The 13,166-nt window shown below is 43.6% G+C and overlaps 1 protein-coding gene across 4 annotated transcripts in view; it reads right to left on the bottom strand.

The window, feature by feature from the left end:
• The window catches only part of fbxl2 (F-box and leucine-rich repeat protein 2), a 355,919-nt gene that overhangs the window by 81,110 nt on the left and 261,643 nt on the right, over nt 1-13,166 (bottom strand). For all 4 annotated transcript variants that reach the window (XM_072467255.1, XM_072467254.1, XM_072467253.1 and 1 more), the window contains one exon: nt 11,303-11,359. In XM_072467255.1, coding sequence (XP_072323356.1) covers nt 11,303-11,359 — 57 coding nt within the window. The remainder of the gene's footprint in view (nt 1-11,302; nt 11,360-13,166) is intronic.

Raw genomic sequence — 13,166 nt, 5'->3', positions numbered from 1 at the left:
TAATATACCGACCTCCCACGTCCGAGACTATTCTGCCCGCCTCAAGCACCACCCGCTTATTCTGATTGTGACATTTTAATGATTTATGAATACTGATCACCTCAGTTTCTGAATTGAGATCCACTTGCCACAGTGTTTTCCATTCACTTTGTAGCATTATGCACTTCCATCTATATCCCTAACTTTGGGTCGCGTGTAAATCTGGACATATGGCTTTTTATCCCTTGATCTATGTTGTTAATACAATGAATAATTGAGGTCCCAGAGATCCTTGTGGAACACTACTAGTCACATCCTGCCAGTTAGAATACCTGCGCATTACCTCTACTGTCTGCCTCCTATCATTCAATTGATTTCCTAACCAGGTAAATAATTTGCCTCCAATGACATGGATTTCAACTTTAATTGGTTTTCTATAGAGGACTTTTTGAAATGTCTTCTGGGCATCCATGTAAATAACATACATAGCAATCCTGTTAACTACTTTAGCAACCACTTCAAAAATTAAATCAACTATGTTTATAAATGCTCTCTCTCATCATCTGAAAAATTTCAAGCTGTTTAGTCACCTTATCCCGAAACATAGACTCTAGCAATCTCCGGACAAAAGATATGGTCTAAAATTCCTTGGTTTTCTTCTCTTATCTTTTTTAAATAGTGGAGGGATATGCATGATTTTTAATCTAAAGAAATGGTTCCTTAATCAAGAGAACTTTGGAATATTATACTTGGGCCATCTGCAATATTCTCACCTGCTTATTTTAAAATCCTGGGATGGAAACCATCTGGTCTTGGGGGATCGGTCACTCTTTAGCGCCATTATGTTTTTCATCACTGCTATTTTGCTTATATTAATTTTCATGAAACACGGTCCTTGATTCAATATTAATTCCCTTGGGATTTCTAGCATGCTGTCCTCGTCCTCTATTCTAAGTACTAATGAAATTAATCATTCAACATGCCTATTTCTTTAGTTTCATTAACAATATCAGCACCAGTTTTCAAGACTCCCACATTGCTCTTGACCACCGTTTTCCTAACATAATTACAAAAACACTGATTTTGATATGCCTTGCAGATTTATTTTCATGGTTCCTTTTTGTAGCTCTTACTATCTTTTTTGTCACCCATTGCTGCTCCATGTACCTTTGTCAATTGACAGGATCTGTGCTTTCCTTTCAGTTTTGAGTGCCTTTTCTAGTTTTATGTCGTCTCTTACCTCTTTAGTTATCCATGGGTTTTTTGTAAGTAGAGCCCTTTGTCCGAGTGGTATAACTGGTTCTGTATATTAAATTCTTTTTTTTTGAACACCTTCCCTTATTATCCCTTATTAAAACCACACCGCCTTTGCAACATGCTTGTCCAATATGGTTGACTCTTAAATGCCCTCAGGGATGGGCAATAAATGTTGGACCAGCCAGCAACGCCCACATCCCATGAACAAATAAAAAAGGAATCTACATTTATACAATCTACCATGCATTGGCCCGGGGAGCCGATACACAATTTCCAGTACAGTCTAATATCTTTTTCTAAAACTTAATTCTACCTATAAAATCATCATTATCTGCTTATTTGTTGTTATATCCTCTCTTAACAGTGAAGTACTTCCATACTTAATTACCAAGACTACTCTGCCTCCTCTATCATTTTCCAATGGTTCCTGCAGAATTTATAATCCAGTATATTTAGTTCCCAGTTCTGATCATCTTCAGCCAAGTCTCAGCAATGGCTCCCATGCCATGAATTTGTGCTCCTTATTCTCAGTTCATCTCATAGAATCATAGAATTTACAGTGCAGAAGGAAGCCATTCGGCTCATCGAGTCTGCACCGGCCCTTGGAAATACCACCCGACTTAAGCCCACACCCATAACCCAGTAACCCCACCTAACCTTTTTGGACACTAAGGGCAATTTAGCATGGCCAATCCATCTAACCTGCACATCTTTGGACTGTGGGAGGAAACCAGAGCACCGGAGGAAACCAACGCAGACACGGGGAGAACGTGCAGACTCTGCACAGACAGTGACCCAGCGGGGAATCGAACCTGGGACCCTGGAGCTGTGAAGCAACTGTGCTAAACACTGTGCTACCGTGCTGCCCCTGTATGAAGAATGCTGGTAGAATCAGGGTATAGTTACAGTACAGAAGGTAGTCAACCTGTCATGTCTGTACCAGTTCTAGAATATAGAACGTAGAACTGTACAGCACAGTACAGGCCCTTCGGCCCACGATGTTGTGCCAAACTAGTTTAAACTTAAGATCAAATCAACCTACTCCCAATCATTCTAGTGCACTCCATATGCCTATCCAATAACCGCTTGAAAGTTCTTAAAGTGTCCGACTCCACTACCATAGCTGGGAGTGCGTTCCATGCCCCAACCACTCTCGGAGTAAAGAACCTACCTCTGACATTCCTCCTATATCTTCCACCATGAACCTTATAGTTATGCCCCCTGGTAACAGCTACATCCACCAGAGGAAAAAGTCGCTGAACATCCATTCTATCTATCCATCTCATCATCTTATACACCTCAATTAAGTCACCACTCATCCTCCTTCGCTCCAATGAGAAAAGCCCTGGCTCCCTCAACCTTTCCTCATAAGAACTACCCACCAATCCAAGCAGCATCCTGGTAAATCTCCTTTGCACCCTTTCCAATGCTTCCATATTCTTCCTATAATGAGGTGACCAGTACCGCACACAATACTCCAAATGTGGTCTAACCAAGGTCTTGTACAGTTGCAGCATAACCTCACGGCTCTTAACCTCAATCCCCCTGTTAATAAATGCTAACACACTATCGGCTTTCTTCACAGCTCTATCCACTTGGGTGGCAACTTTCAGAGATCTATGGACATGAACTCCAAGATCTCTCTGCTCCTCCACATTCTTCAGAACCCTGCCGTTAACCCTGTAATCCGCATTCAAATTTGTCCTACCAAAATGAATCACCTCACACTTATCAGGGTTAAACTCCATCTGCCGCTTTTCAGCCCAGCTCTGCATCCTATCAATGTCTCTTTGCAGCCTACAACAGCCCTCCACATTATCCACTACTCCACCAATCTTGGTGTCATCAGCAAATTTACTAACCCAACCTTCAACTCCATCATCCAAGTCATTGATAAAAATCACAAATAGCAGAGGATCCAGCACTGATCCCTGTGGTACACTGCTGGTGACTGGGCTCCAGGATGAAAATTTACCATCTACCACCACCCTCTGTCTTCTATGTGATAGCCAGTTACTGATCCAATGGGCCAAATTTCCCTCTATGCCATGCCTCCTTACTTTCTGCATGAGCCGACCATGGGGCACCTTATCAAACGCCTTACTAAAATCCATGTATACAACATCAACAGCTCTACCTTCATCTGTGTACTTAGTTACCTCCTCAAAGAATACAATCAAACTTGTGAGGCAAGACTTACCCCTCACGAATCCGTGCTGACTATCCTGGATTAAGCTGTATCTTTCCAAATGGTCATAAATCCAATCCCTCAGGACCCTGTCCAATAATTTACCTATGACCGAAGTGAGACTAACCAGCCTATAATTCCCAGGGTTATACCTATTCCCTTTCTTGAACAAGGGGCACAAAGGTACACATTGTATTCTTCTCTTTGAAGTTTTAGCGTGAGTCATCCTAAAGTCTGTATAAAAGACAGACAGAAAGCGCACTTAGTAAGCATTGCGCAGGTCAAGGAGACATAGCCTGAGTGAGTGAGACACAGACAGAGTGAGAATTTGGTAATTTGGTGCAGTGAGGTAACCAGGAAAGGTAAGTGGTTAATCTAATTTTGCTGTTTTTCAGTTCAACGTGCAGTGTAGATTAGTGTCTGATTGGCTGAAGCTGCCCCCACCCTAATTGCTGAGAGGCAGTTATCTGGCAGTCACCCGAGGCCTGTTAAGGGGCACAAAGGTACACATTGTATTCTTCTCTTTGACGTTTTAGTGTGAGTCATCCTAAAGTCTGCAAAAAAGACAGACAGAAAGTGCACTTAGTAAGCATTGCGCAGGTCAAGGAGACACAGCCTGAGTGAGTGAGACACAGACAGAGTGAGAATTTGGTAATTTGGTGTAGTGAGGTAATTCGGTGCAGTGAGATAATTCGGTGAAGAGTGGGAGAAGGTGCTTTTTCCCGACTGTTTTGTTCTCGCTCTTTCACCGGGCCTAATTTTGGGAGCCGTTCGGAGGAGGAGGAGCAGTCTCTGTGAGTATAAAAACCTAACGGTAACTTCCTGTTTTCCAGTTTTTTTTCCAATAGTGACGTCAGAGGGAAGCTGTGATCTGATTGGTTGATAGCAAATCTGCCCCAAATTTTTTTTAAAAACACAGCTAAACTCGTAAACTTAAATTAAACTAATTAATTAATTAGTGATGGCTGGTCAGGTGATGTGCTTGAGCTGGCAGATCCCATTGCGAGCTGCAGCGACCACATCTGCAGTAATTGTTGGCTGCTCGAAGAGCTCCGGCTCAGAGTTGATGAGCTGGAGTCTGAGCTTCAAACACTGAGGCACATCCGGGAGGGGGAGACTTACCTGGACACGGTGTTTCAGGAGGCAGTCACACCTGTCAGGGTAAGTAGTTTAAATCCTGCCAGTGGCAAGGACAGCAGGGTGTGACTGCAAGTCAGGCAGGTAAAAGGAACCAGCAGTCAGGAACTCAGGAGCCTCAGCCCTTGACCCTGTCCAACAGGTATGAGGCACTTGCTCCCTGTGTCGATGGCGAACAGGGCTGCAGGAAGGATGAGTCAGCTGACCAAGGCACCATGGTTCAGCAGGCCATTCAAGGGGAGGGAGTAAATAGGCAAGTTGTAGTTGTAGGGGATTCTATTATCAGGGGGATAGATAATATCCTTTGTGAGCAGGATAAAGAGTCCCACATGGTATGTTGCCTGCCCGGTGCTAGGGTGCGGGACATCTCTGACCGGCTTGAAAGGACACTGGAGAGGGAGGGGGAGGATCCAGTTGTTGTGGTCCATGTCGGTACCAACAACATAGGCAAGTCTAGGAAAGAGGACCGGTTTAGAGATTATAAAGAGCTAGGACTCAAATTAAAAAACAGGTCCTCAAGGGTCATAATCTCCGGATTACTGCCCGAGCCACGTGCAAATTGGCATAGGGAGGCAAGAATAAGGGAAGTTAACACGTGGCTGAAAGAGTGGTGTGGGAAAGAGGGGTTCCTTTTCATGGGACACTGGCATCAGTTTTGGGACGGGGGGACCTATACCGTTGGGATGGTCTCCATCTGAACCGAGCTGGGACCAGTGTTCTGGCAAAAAGAGTAAATAGGGTGGTCAATATGACTTTAAACTAAAGATTGGGGGGGGGGCGAAGGGAAAGTCAGGGAACCAAGAGGTGAAGTAATCAGTGGGAAGCGTAGCTGCTTAGGAATACAAAAAAGCACGAAAAGACAAAACTCAGGAGAGGTTACGATAGTCCCCATCCCACAAAATATGACACAGTGTATGGAAAGGCTCAGTAAACCAAGGTCCACCACACTAAGAAAACAAAAAGGGACGGTCAATAGAGAATTAAAGGTGCTATATTTAAATGCGCGCAGTGTACGGAACAAGGTAGATGAGCTTGTGGCCCAGATTGTGACTGGCAGGTATGATGTGGTAGGCATCACAGAGACATGGCTGCAGGGGGTTCAGGACTGGCATTTAAACATCCAGGGATTCACAACCTATCGAAAAGACAGAGAGGTGGGCAGAGGGGGCGGGGTTGCCTTATTAATTAGGAATGAAATTAAATCAATAGCACTAAACGACATAGGGACAGATGATGTGGAGTCTGTGTGGGTAGAGTTGAGGATCCACAAAGGCAAAAAAAACATAATGGGAGTTATGTACAGGCCTCCTAACAGTGGTCAGGACCGGGGGCACAAAATGCACCACGAAATAGAAAGTGCATGTCAGAAAGGCAAGGTCACAGTGATCATGGGGGACTTCAATATGCAGGTGGACTGGGTAAATAATGCTGCCAGTGGACCCAATGAAAAGGAATTAATTGAATGTTTACAGGAGGGCTTTTTGGAACAGCTTGTGATCGAGCCCACGAGGGAACAGGCCATTCTGGACTTGGTGTTATGTAATGAGCCAGACTTGATTAAAGATCTTAAAGTAAGGGAGCACTTAGGAGGCAGTGATCATAATATGGTAGAATTCAATCTCCAATTTGAAAGAAAGAAGGTAGAATCAGATGTAAAGGTGTTACAGTTAAATAAAGGTAACTACAGGGGCATGAGGGAGGAACTGACGAAAATCGACTGGGAGCAGAGCCTAGTGGGAAAGACAGTAGAACAGCAATGGCAGGAGTTTCTGGGAGTAATTGAGGACACAGTACAGAGGTTCATCCCAAAGAAAAGAAAGGTTATCAGAGGGGGGATTAGGCAGCCATGGCTGACAAAGGAAGTTAGGGAATGCATCAAAGCAAAAGAGAAAGCCTATAATGTGGCAAAGAGTAGTGGGAAGTCAGAAGATTGGGAAGACTACAAAAACAAACAGAGGATAACAAAGAGAGAAATAAGGAGAGAGAGGATCAAATTTGAAGGTAGGCTAGTCAGTAACATTAGGAATGATAGTAAAAGTTTCTTTAAATACATTAAAAACAAACGGGAGGCAAAAGTCGACATTGGGCCGCTCCAAAATGACGCTGGTAATCTAGTGATGGGAGACAAGGAAATAGCTGAGGAACTAAATAAGTACTTTGCGTCAGTCTTCACAGTAGAAGACATGAGTAATATCCCAACAATTCCAGAGAGTCAGGGGGCAGAGTTGAATATGGTAGCCATCACAAAGGAGAAAGTGCTAGAGAAACTAAGAGGTCTAAAAATTGATAAATCTCCAGGCCCAGATGGGCTACATCCTAGAGTTCTAAAGGAGACAGCTGAAGAAATAGTGGAGGCGTTAGTTATGATCTTTCAAAAGTCACTGGAGTCAGGGAAAGTCCCAGAGGATTGGAAAATCGCTGTTGTAACCCCCCTGTTCAAGAAGGGAACAAGGAAAAAGATGGAAAATTATAGGCCAATTAGCCTAACCTCGGTTGTTGGCAAGATTCTAGAATCCATTGTGAAGGATGAGATTTCTAAATTCTTGGAAGTGCAGGTTCGGATTAGGACAAGTCAGCATGGAATTAGTAAGGGGAGGTCATGCCTGACAAATCTGTTAGAGTTCTTTGAAGAGATAACAAATAGGTTAGACCAAGGAGAGCCAATGGATGTTATCTATCTTGACTTCCAAAAGGCCTTTGATAAGGTGCCTCACGGGAGACTGCTGAGTACAATAAGGGCCCATGGTATTCGAGGCAAGGTACGAACATGGATTGACGATTGGCTGTCAGGCAGAAGGCAGAGAGTTGGGATAAAAGGTTCTTTTTTGGAATGGCAACCGGTGACGAGTGGTGTCCCGCAGGGTTCAGTGTTGGGGCCACAGCTGTTCTCTTTATATATTAACGATCTAGATGACAGGACTGGGGGCATTCTGGCTAAGTTTGCCGATGATACAAAGATAGGTGGAGGGGCAGGTTGTATGGAGGAGGTGGGGAGGCTGCAGAAAGATTTAGACAGTTTAGGAGAGTGGTCCAAGAAATGGCTGATGAAATTCAACGTGGGCAAGTGCGAGGTCTTGCACTTTGGAAAAAAGAATAGAGGCATGGACTATTTTCTAAACGGTGACAAAATTCATAATGCTGAAGTGCAAAGGGACTTGGGAGTCCTAGTCCAGGATTCTCTAAAGGTAAACTTGCAGGTTGAGTCCGTAATTAAGAAAATAATGCAATGTTGTCATTCATCTCAAGAGGCTTGGAATATAAAAGCAGGGATGTACTTCTGAAGCTTTATAAAGCATTAGTTAGGCCCCATTTAGAATACTGTGAGCAATTTTGGGCCCCACGCCTCAGGAAGGACATACTGGCACTGGAGCGGGTCCAGCGGAGATTCACACGGATGATCCCAGGAATGGTAGGCCTAACATACGATGAACGTCTGAGGATCCTGGGATTATATTCATTGGAGTTTAGGAGGTTGAGGGGAGATCTAATAGAAACTTACAAGATAATGAATGGCTTAGATAAGGTGGATGTAGGGAAGTTGTTTCCATTAGCAGGGGAGACTAGGACCCGGGGGCACAGCCTTAGAATAAAAGGGAGTCACTTTAGAACAGAGATGAGGAGAAATTTCTTCAGCCAGAGAGTGGTGGGTCTGTGGAATTCATTGCCACAGAGGGCAGTGGAGGCCGGGACGCTGAGTGTCTTTAAGACAGAAGTTGATAAATTCTTGATTTCTCGAGGAATTAAGGGCTATGGAGAGAGAGCGGGTAAATGGAGTTGAAATCAGCCATGATTGAATGGTGGAGTGGACTCGATGGGCCGAATGGCCTTACTTCCGCTCCTATGTCTTATGGTCTTATGGTCTAAGGGGACAACATTCACCTCTCTCCAGTCTTCTGGCACTATTCCTGTAGACAGTGAGGACATAAAGATCAAAGCCAAAGGCTCTGCAATCTCATCCCTCGCCTCCCAAAGAATCCTAGGATATATCCCATCAGGCCCAGGGGACTTGTCTATCCTCAGGCTTCTCAAAATTTCTAACACATCTTCCTTCCGAATATCTACCTCCTCCAGCCTACCAGCCTGTATCGCACTATCCTCCTCAACAACATGGCTCCTCTTCTTTGTGAACACTGAAGAAAAGTATTCATTTAGGGCCTCTCCTATATCTTCAGACTCCATGCACACGTTCCCACTATTGTCCTTGAACGGCCCTAACTTCATCTTGGTCATTCTTTTATTCCTCCCATAAGTGTAAAAAGCCTTGGGGTTTTCCTTGATCCTGCCCGCCAAGGGTTTCTCATGCCCCCTCCTAGCTCTCCTAAGCCCTTTCTTGAGCTCCTTCCTAGCTATCTTGTATCCCTCAAGTGCCCTAACTGAACCTTGTTTTCTCATCCTTACATAAGTCCCCTTCTTCCTCTTGACAAGACATTCAACCTCTTTTGTAAACCATGGTTCCCTCACTCGACCATTTCCTCCCTGCCTGACAGGGACATACATATCAAGGACACGCAGTATTTGCTCCTTGACCAAGCGCCACATCTCAATTGTGCCTATCCCTGACAGCTCCTGTTTCCATCTTATGCTCCCCAATTCTTGCCTAATCGCATCGTAATTACCCTTCCCCCAGTTATAAACCTTGCCCTGCCATATGTTCCTATCCCTCTCCATTGCTATAGTGAAAGTCACCGAATTGTGGTCACTATCTCCAAAGTGCTCTCCGACAACCAAATCTAACACTCGGCCCGGTTCATTACCCAGTACCAAATCCAATGTGGCCCCGCCTCTTGTTGGTCTATCCACATATTGTGTGAGGAAACCCTCCTGCACACACTGGATAAAAACAGCCCCATCCAAACTATTCAAATTATAGTGGTTCCAATTATTATTTGGAAAGTTAAAGTTACCCATGACAACTACCCTGTGACTACCGCACCTATCCAACATTTGCATTGCAATATTTACCTCCACATCTCTGTTACTGTTTAGGACCTGTAGAAAACTCCTAACAAAGTGACCATTGCTTTCCTATTTCTAACTTCAGCCCACACTATCTCAGTAGACAGATCAACCTCAAATTGCCTTTCTGCCGCCATTATACTATCCTTGATTAACAATGCTTCTCCTCCTCCTCTTTTACCACCTTCCCTAATCTTACTGAAACATCTAAACCCCGGAACCTCCAACAACCATTCCTGCCCCTGTTCTATCCACGTCTCCGTAATGGCCACAACATCGTAGTCCCAGGTACCAATCCATGCTTCAAGCTCACCAACCTTATTCCTGATGCTCCTCGCATTGAAGTAGACACACTTCAAACCACCTTCATGCCTGCAGGTCCACTCTTGTGATCTTGGTACCTTCCTCAGTACTGCACTACCCTCAACTTTCCGAACTCCAGCAACGCTATCTCCTGGACTACAAATCAGTTTCCCATCCCCCTGCCAAATTAGTTTAAACCCCCCCCGAACAGCTGTAGCAAATTTCCCTCCCAGGATATTGGTACCCCTCTGGTTCAGGTGTAACCCGGCCTGTTTGTATAGGTCCCACCTTCCCCAGAATGTGCTCCAATTATCCAAGTAACTGAAACCCTCCCTCCTACACCATCCCTGTAACCACGTGTTTAACTGCACTCTCTCCCTGTTCCTCATCTCGCTAGCACGTGGCACTGGCAACAAACCAGAGATGACAACACGGTCTGTCCTGGCTCTCAGCTTCCACCCTAGCTCCCTGAATTCCTGTTTTACATCCCCATCCCTTTTCCTACCTATGTCGTTGGTACCGATGTGTACCACAACTTGTGGCTATTCCCCCTCCCCCTTAAGGATCCTGAAAACACGATCAGAGACAACACGGACCTTGGCACCTGGGAGGCAACACACCAACCGTGAGCCGCTATCGTTGCCACAGAACTGCCATCTGTACCTCTAACTATAGAGTCTCCAATAACTAATGCTCTCCTGCTCTCCCCCCCTTCCCTTCTCTGCACCCTTAGCCCTGCATATGGAAACCTAATTATATTGTACTCTGACTGATGAAAAATCAACCTCCTGAAACCTCAATTATGTTTCCTTAGCCACAGAAGCTGCTTGACCATTTCCAGAATTTTCATTTTTTATTGTACTTTAACTGTTTGCAATAAAATACCTGAAATGACTTGATGGCCTAATTTGGTTCATCAGCAGCCTCTATGACAGGATGCTTTACGAGTATTACCCATCACTCCAAAATCTTTTTCTTTTCTGGTGTGCACAGTTAACTACCCAATATGCACATGATTGTTGTTTTCTATACTAGTATAAACTATCTTATATTTTTCCACAATTAATTTGTGTCAGTCCTGAGCCAATTTATTTGATCTGAATAGATCAATTCTGCTTTCAGTCAGACATACACAAAAAAAATTCTGATGACAGGAAATTAACAGCCTAGCCAACTTTTTAAATATTTGGTTCTATGACTAATACTTTGTTATATAAAAGTTTATTATAATGTATGGGTCATGCACAAATGTTTAGATAATTATTGAACAAAAGGCCAATTTCCCCAACTCATCCATCCTTGAAAGCAACCAAGTGAGAGATAAACCAATTTCAGGTGCAACATGAAATTTGATATACCCAGGTTAAATAGGAAAAAAAATTGGAGATTACGACTGAGTAGAATATAAAACATTTTATTACTTTTAGAACACAGGAACAAACATATTTCAAAATTATTCAACTGCAATAGTTAACCACTCACCAATGCCTCTATCCTTGGACAGTGAATGGACAACTGAATCAACGTGTTGTCTGTAATCTATGGAAGGAGACATATTAGTTATTAAAACTACCAAAAGGGGAGGAAAATGACCAGTCTCCGACCAACGCATTTTTGTCCATTCACTTAATCTATACATGTCCCTTTCTAACTTTCAATTTCAAAGTGCACAAATTACTATATGTCTCCCAGCTTTGTGTCATCTGTAAACTTGGATAAATATGGTCAAAAGTACCCATTTGTGCCAATTTTCTATCTCCAGCCTCCAAACCAACTTCCAGTCCATGCTGCAATTCCAACATGTTGCCAATTATCTCTTATGCAAACATTATGAAATGCCTCTTGGGAAGTCATCCTGGGATAACATCTATGAACACTCCCTTATCCACTGTGCTGGTGAAATACTCAAAAAATTCAATGAGGTTAGTTGGATATGATTCATCCGCCACAAATCTGTGCTGATTTTCTTTGATTAGCTCGCATTTCTCCAAGTCACTCCATCCCGAATGACAGATTGTAGTAACCTCCCTAAAATTGGTTTTATTTTGGCAGGTTTATAGTCAACAGTGCTAACCATTGTGCCACCCTGCCACATCGTCTTTTTAAGAAAACCCAACTGTGGCACCTGCATACCTTTTGTGGTGATTTGAAAATGTAATACTGTTGAAACCTGAATTCATCATCATGGCAAGAATAATAATCTTTATTGTCAAAAGTAGGCTTACATTAACACTGCAATGAAGTTACTGTGAAAAGCCCCCAGTCGCCACATTCCAGCGCCTGTTCGGGTACACTGAGGGAGAATTCAGAATGTCCACTTCACCTAACAGCACGTCTTTCAGAACTTGTGGGAGGAAACCGGAGCACCCGGAGGAAATGCACGCAGACACAGGGGAACCTGCAGACTCCGCACAGACAGTGACCCAAGCCGGGACTCGAATCTGGGACCCTGACGCTGTGAAGAAACAGTGCTAACCACTGTGCTACCATGCCACCCAATTCCCTCCTCAAAATAGTCTTCATTAAACATAATTTGGGGACAAGAATACTTTGTCCAGAACTGTCTGAAAAGGGCATCAGCTAACAACAGGTCCCACTTTGATTCCCAGTATTCCCACTGTGTGGGTAAAGTGAGGGTGGTAGGGAAGATGGGATTTGGGGAGGGGTGGAGGGGAAAATGAGAAAATGGCAGATGAATTGAACAGATCTTTTATATCTGTCTTCATTATAGGGATATAAATAACACCCCAGAAGTGTGCATCAAGAGGTGAAAGGGAGGGAACTTAATACAAATACAATCACCAGGGAAAGAGTAATGAGAAAATTATTACAATAGCTGACAAGTCGCTACACCTGATGGACTGCAAGTAGCTGCTAAGCTCGTAGATGTGTGGGTTTCAACTTTCCAGAATTCCCGAGATTCTGGGAAGGTCCCACCAGATTGGAAAATAGGGAATGTGCCTCCTCTATTCAAGACAGGAGAGAGACAGAAAACAGGAAACTACAGGCCAGTTAGCTTAACATCTGTCATAGGGAAAATGCTAGAATCTATGATTAAAGAGATTATAGCAGGGCATTTAGAAAATCCCAATACAATCGGGCAGAGTCAACATGGCTTTGTGAAGGGGAAATCATGTTTGAGTAATTTATTAAAGTTCTTTGAAGAAGTAACAAGCAGCGTGAATAAAAGGGAACCTGTGAATGTGGTGTACATAGATTTCCATGAAGGCAGTTCATAAGGTGCTACATTTTACCACACAACATAAGAGCTCATGGTTTAGGGGTAACATATTAGCATGATTAGTTAGCGAACAGAAAACAGGGAATCAATGTAAATGAGTCATTT

The sequence above is a fragment of the Scyliorhinus torazame genome, chromosome 11 (assembly GCF_047496885.1).
Source record: "Scyliorhinus torazame isolate Kashiwa2021f chromosome 11, sScyTor2.1, whole genome shotgun sequence".
Lineage (NCBI taxonomy): Eukaryota > Metazoa > Chordata > Chondrichthyes > Carcharhiniformes > Scyliorhinidae > Scyliorhinus > Scyliorhinus torazame.
This window is presented reverse-complemented; position numbering and strand designations above follow the sequence as displayed.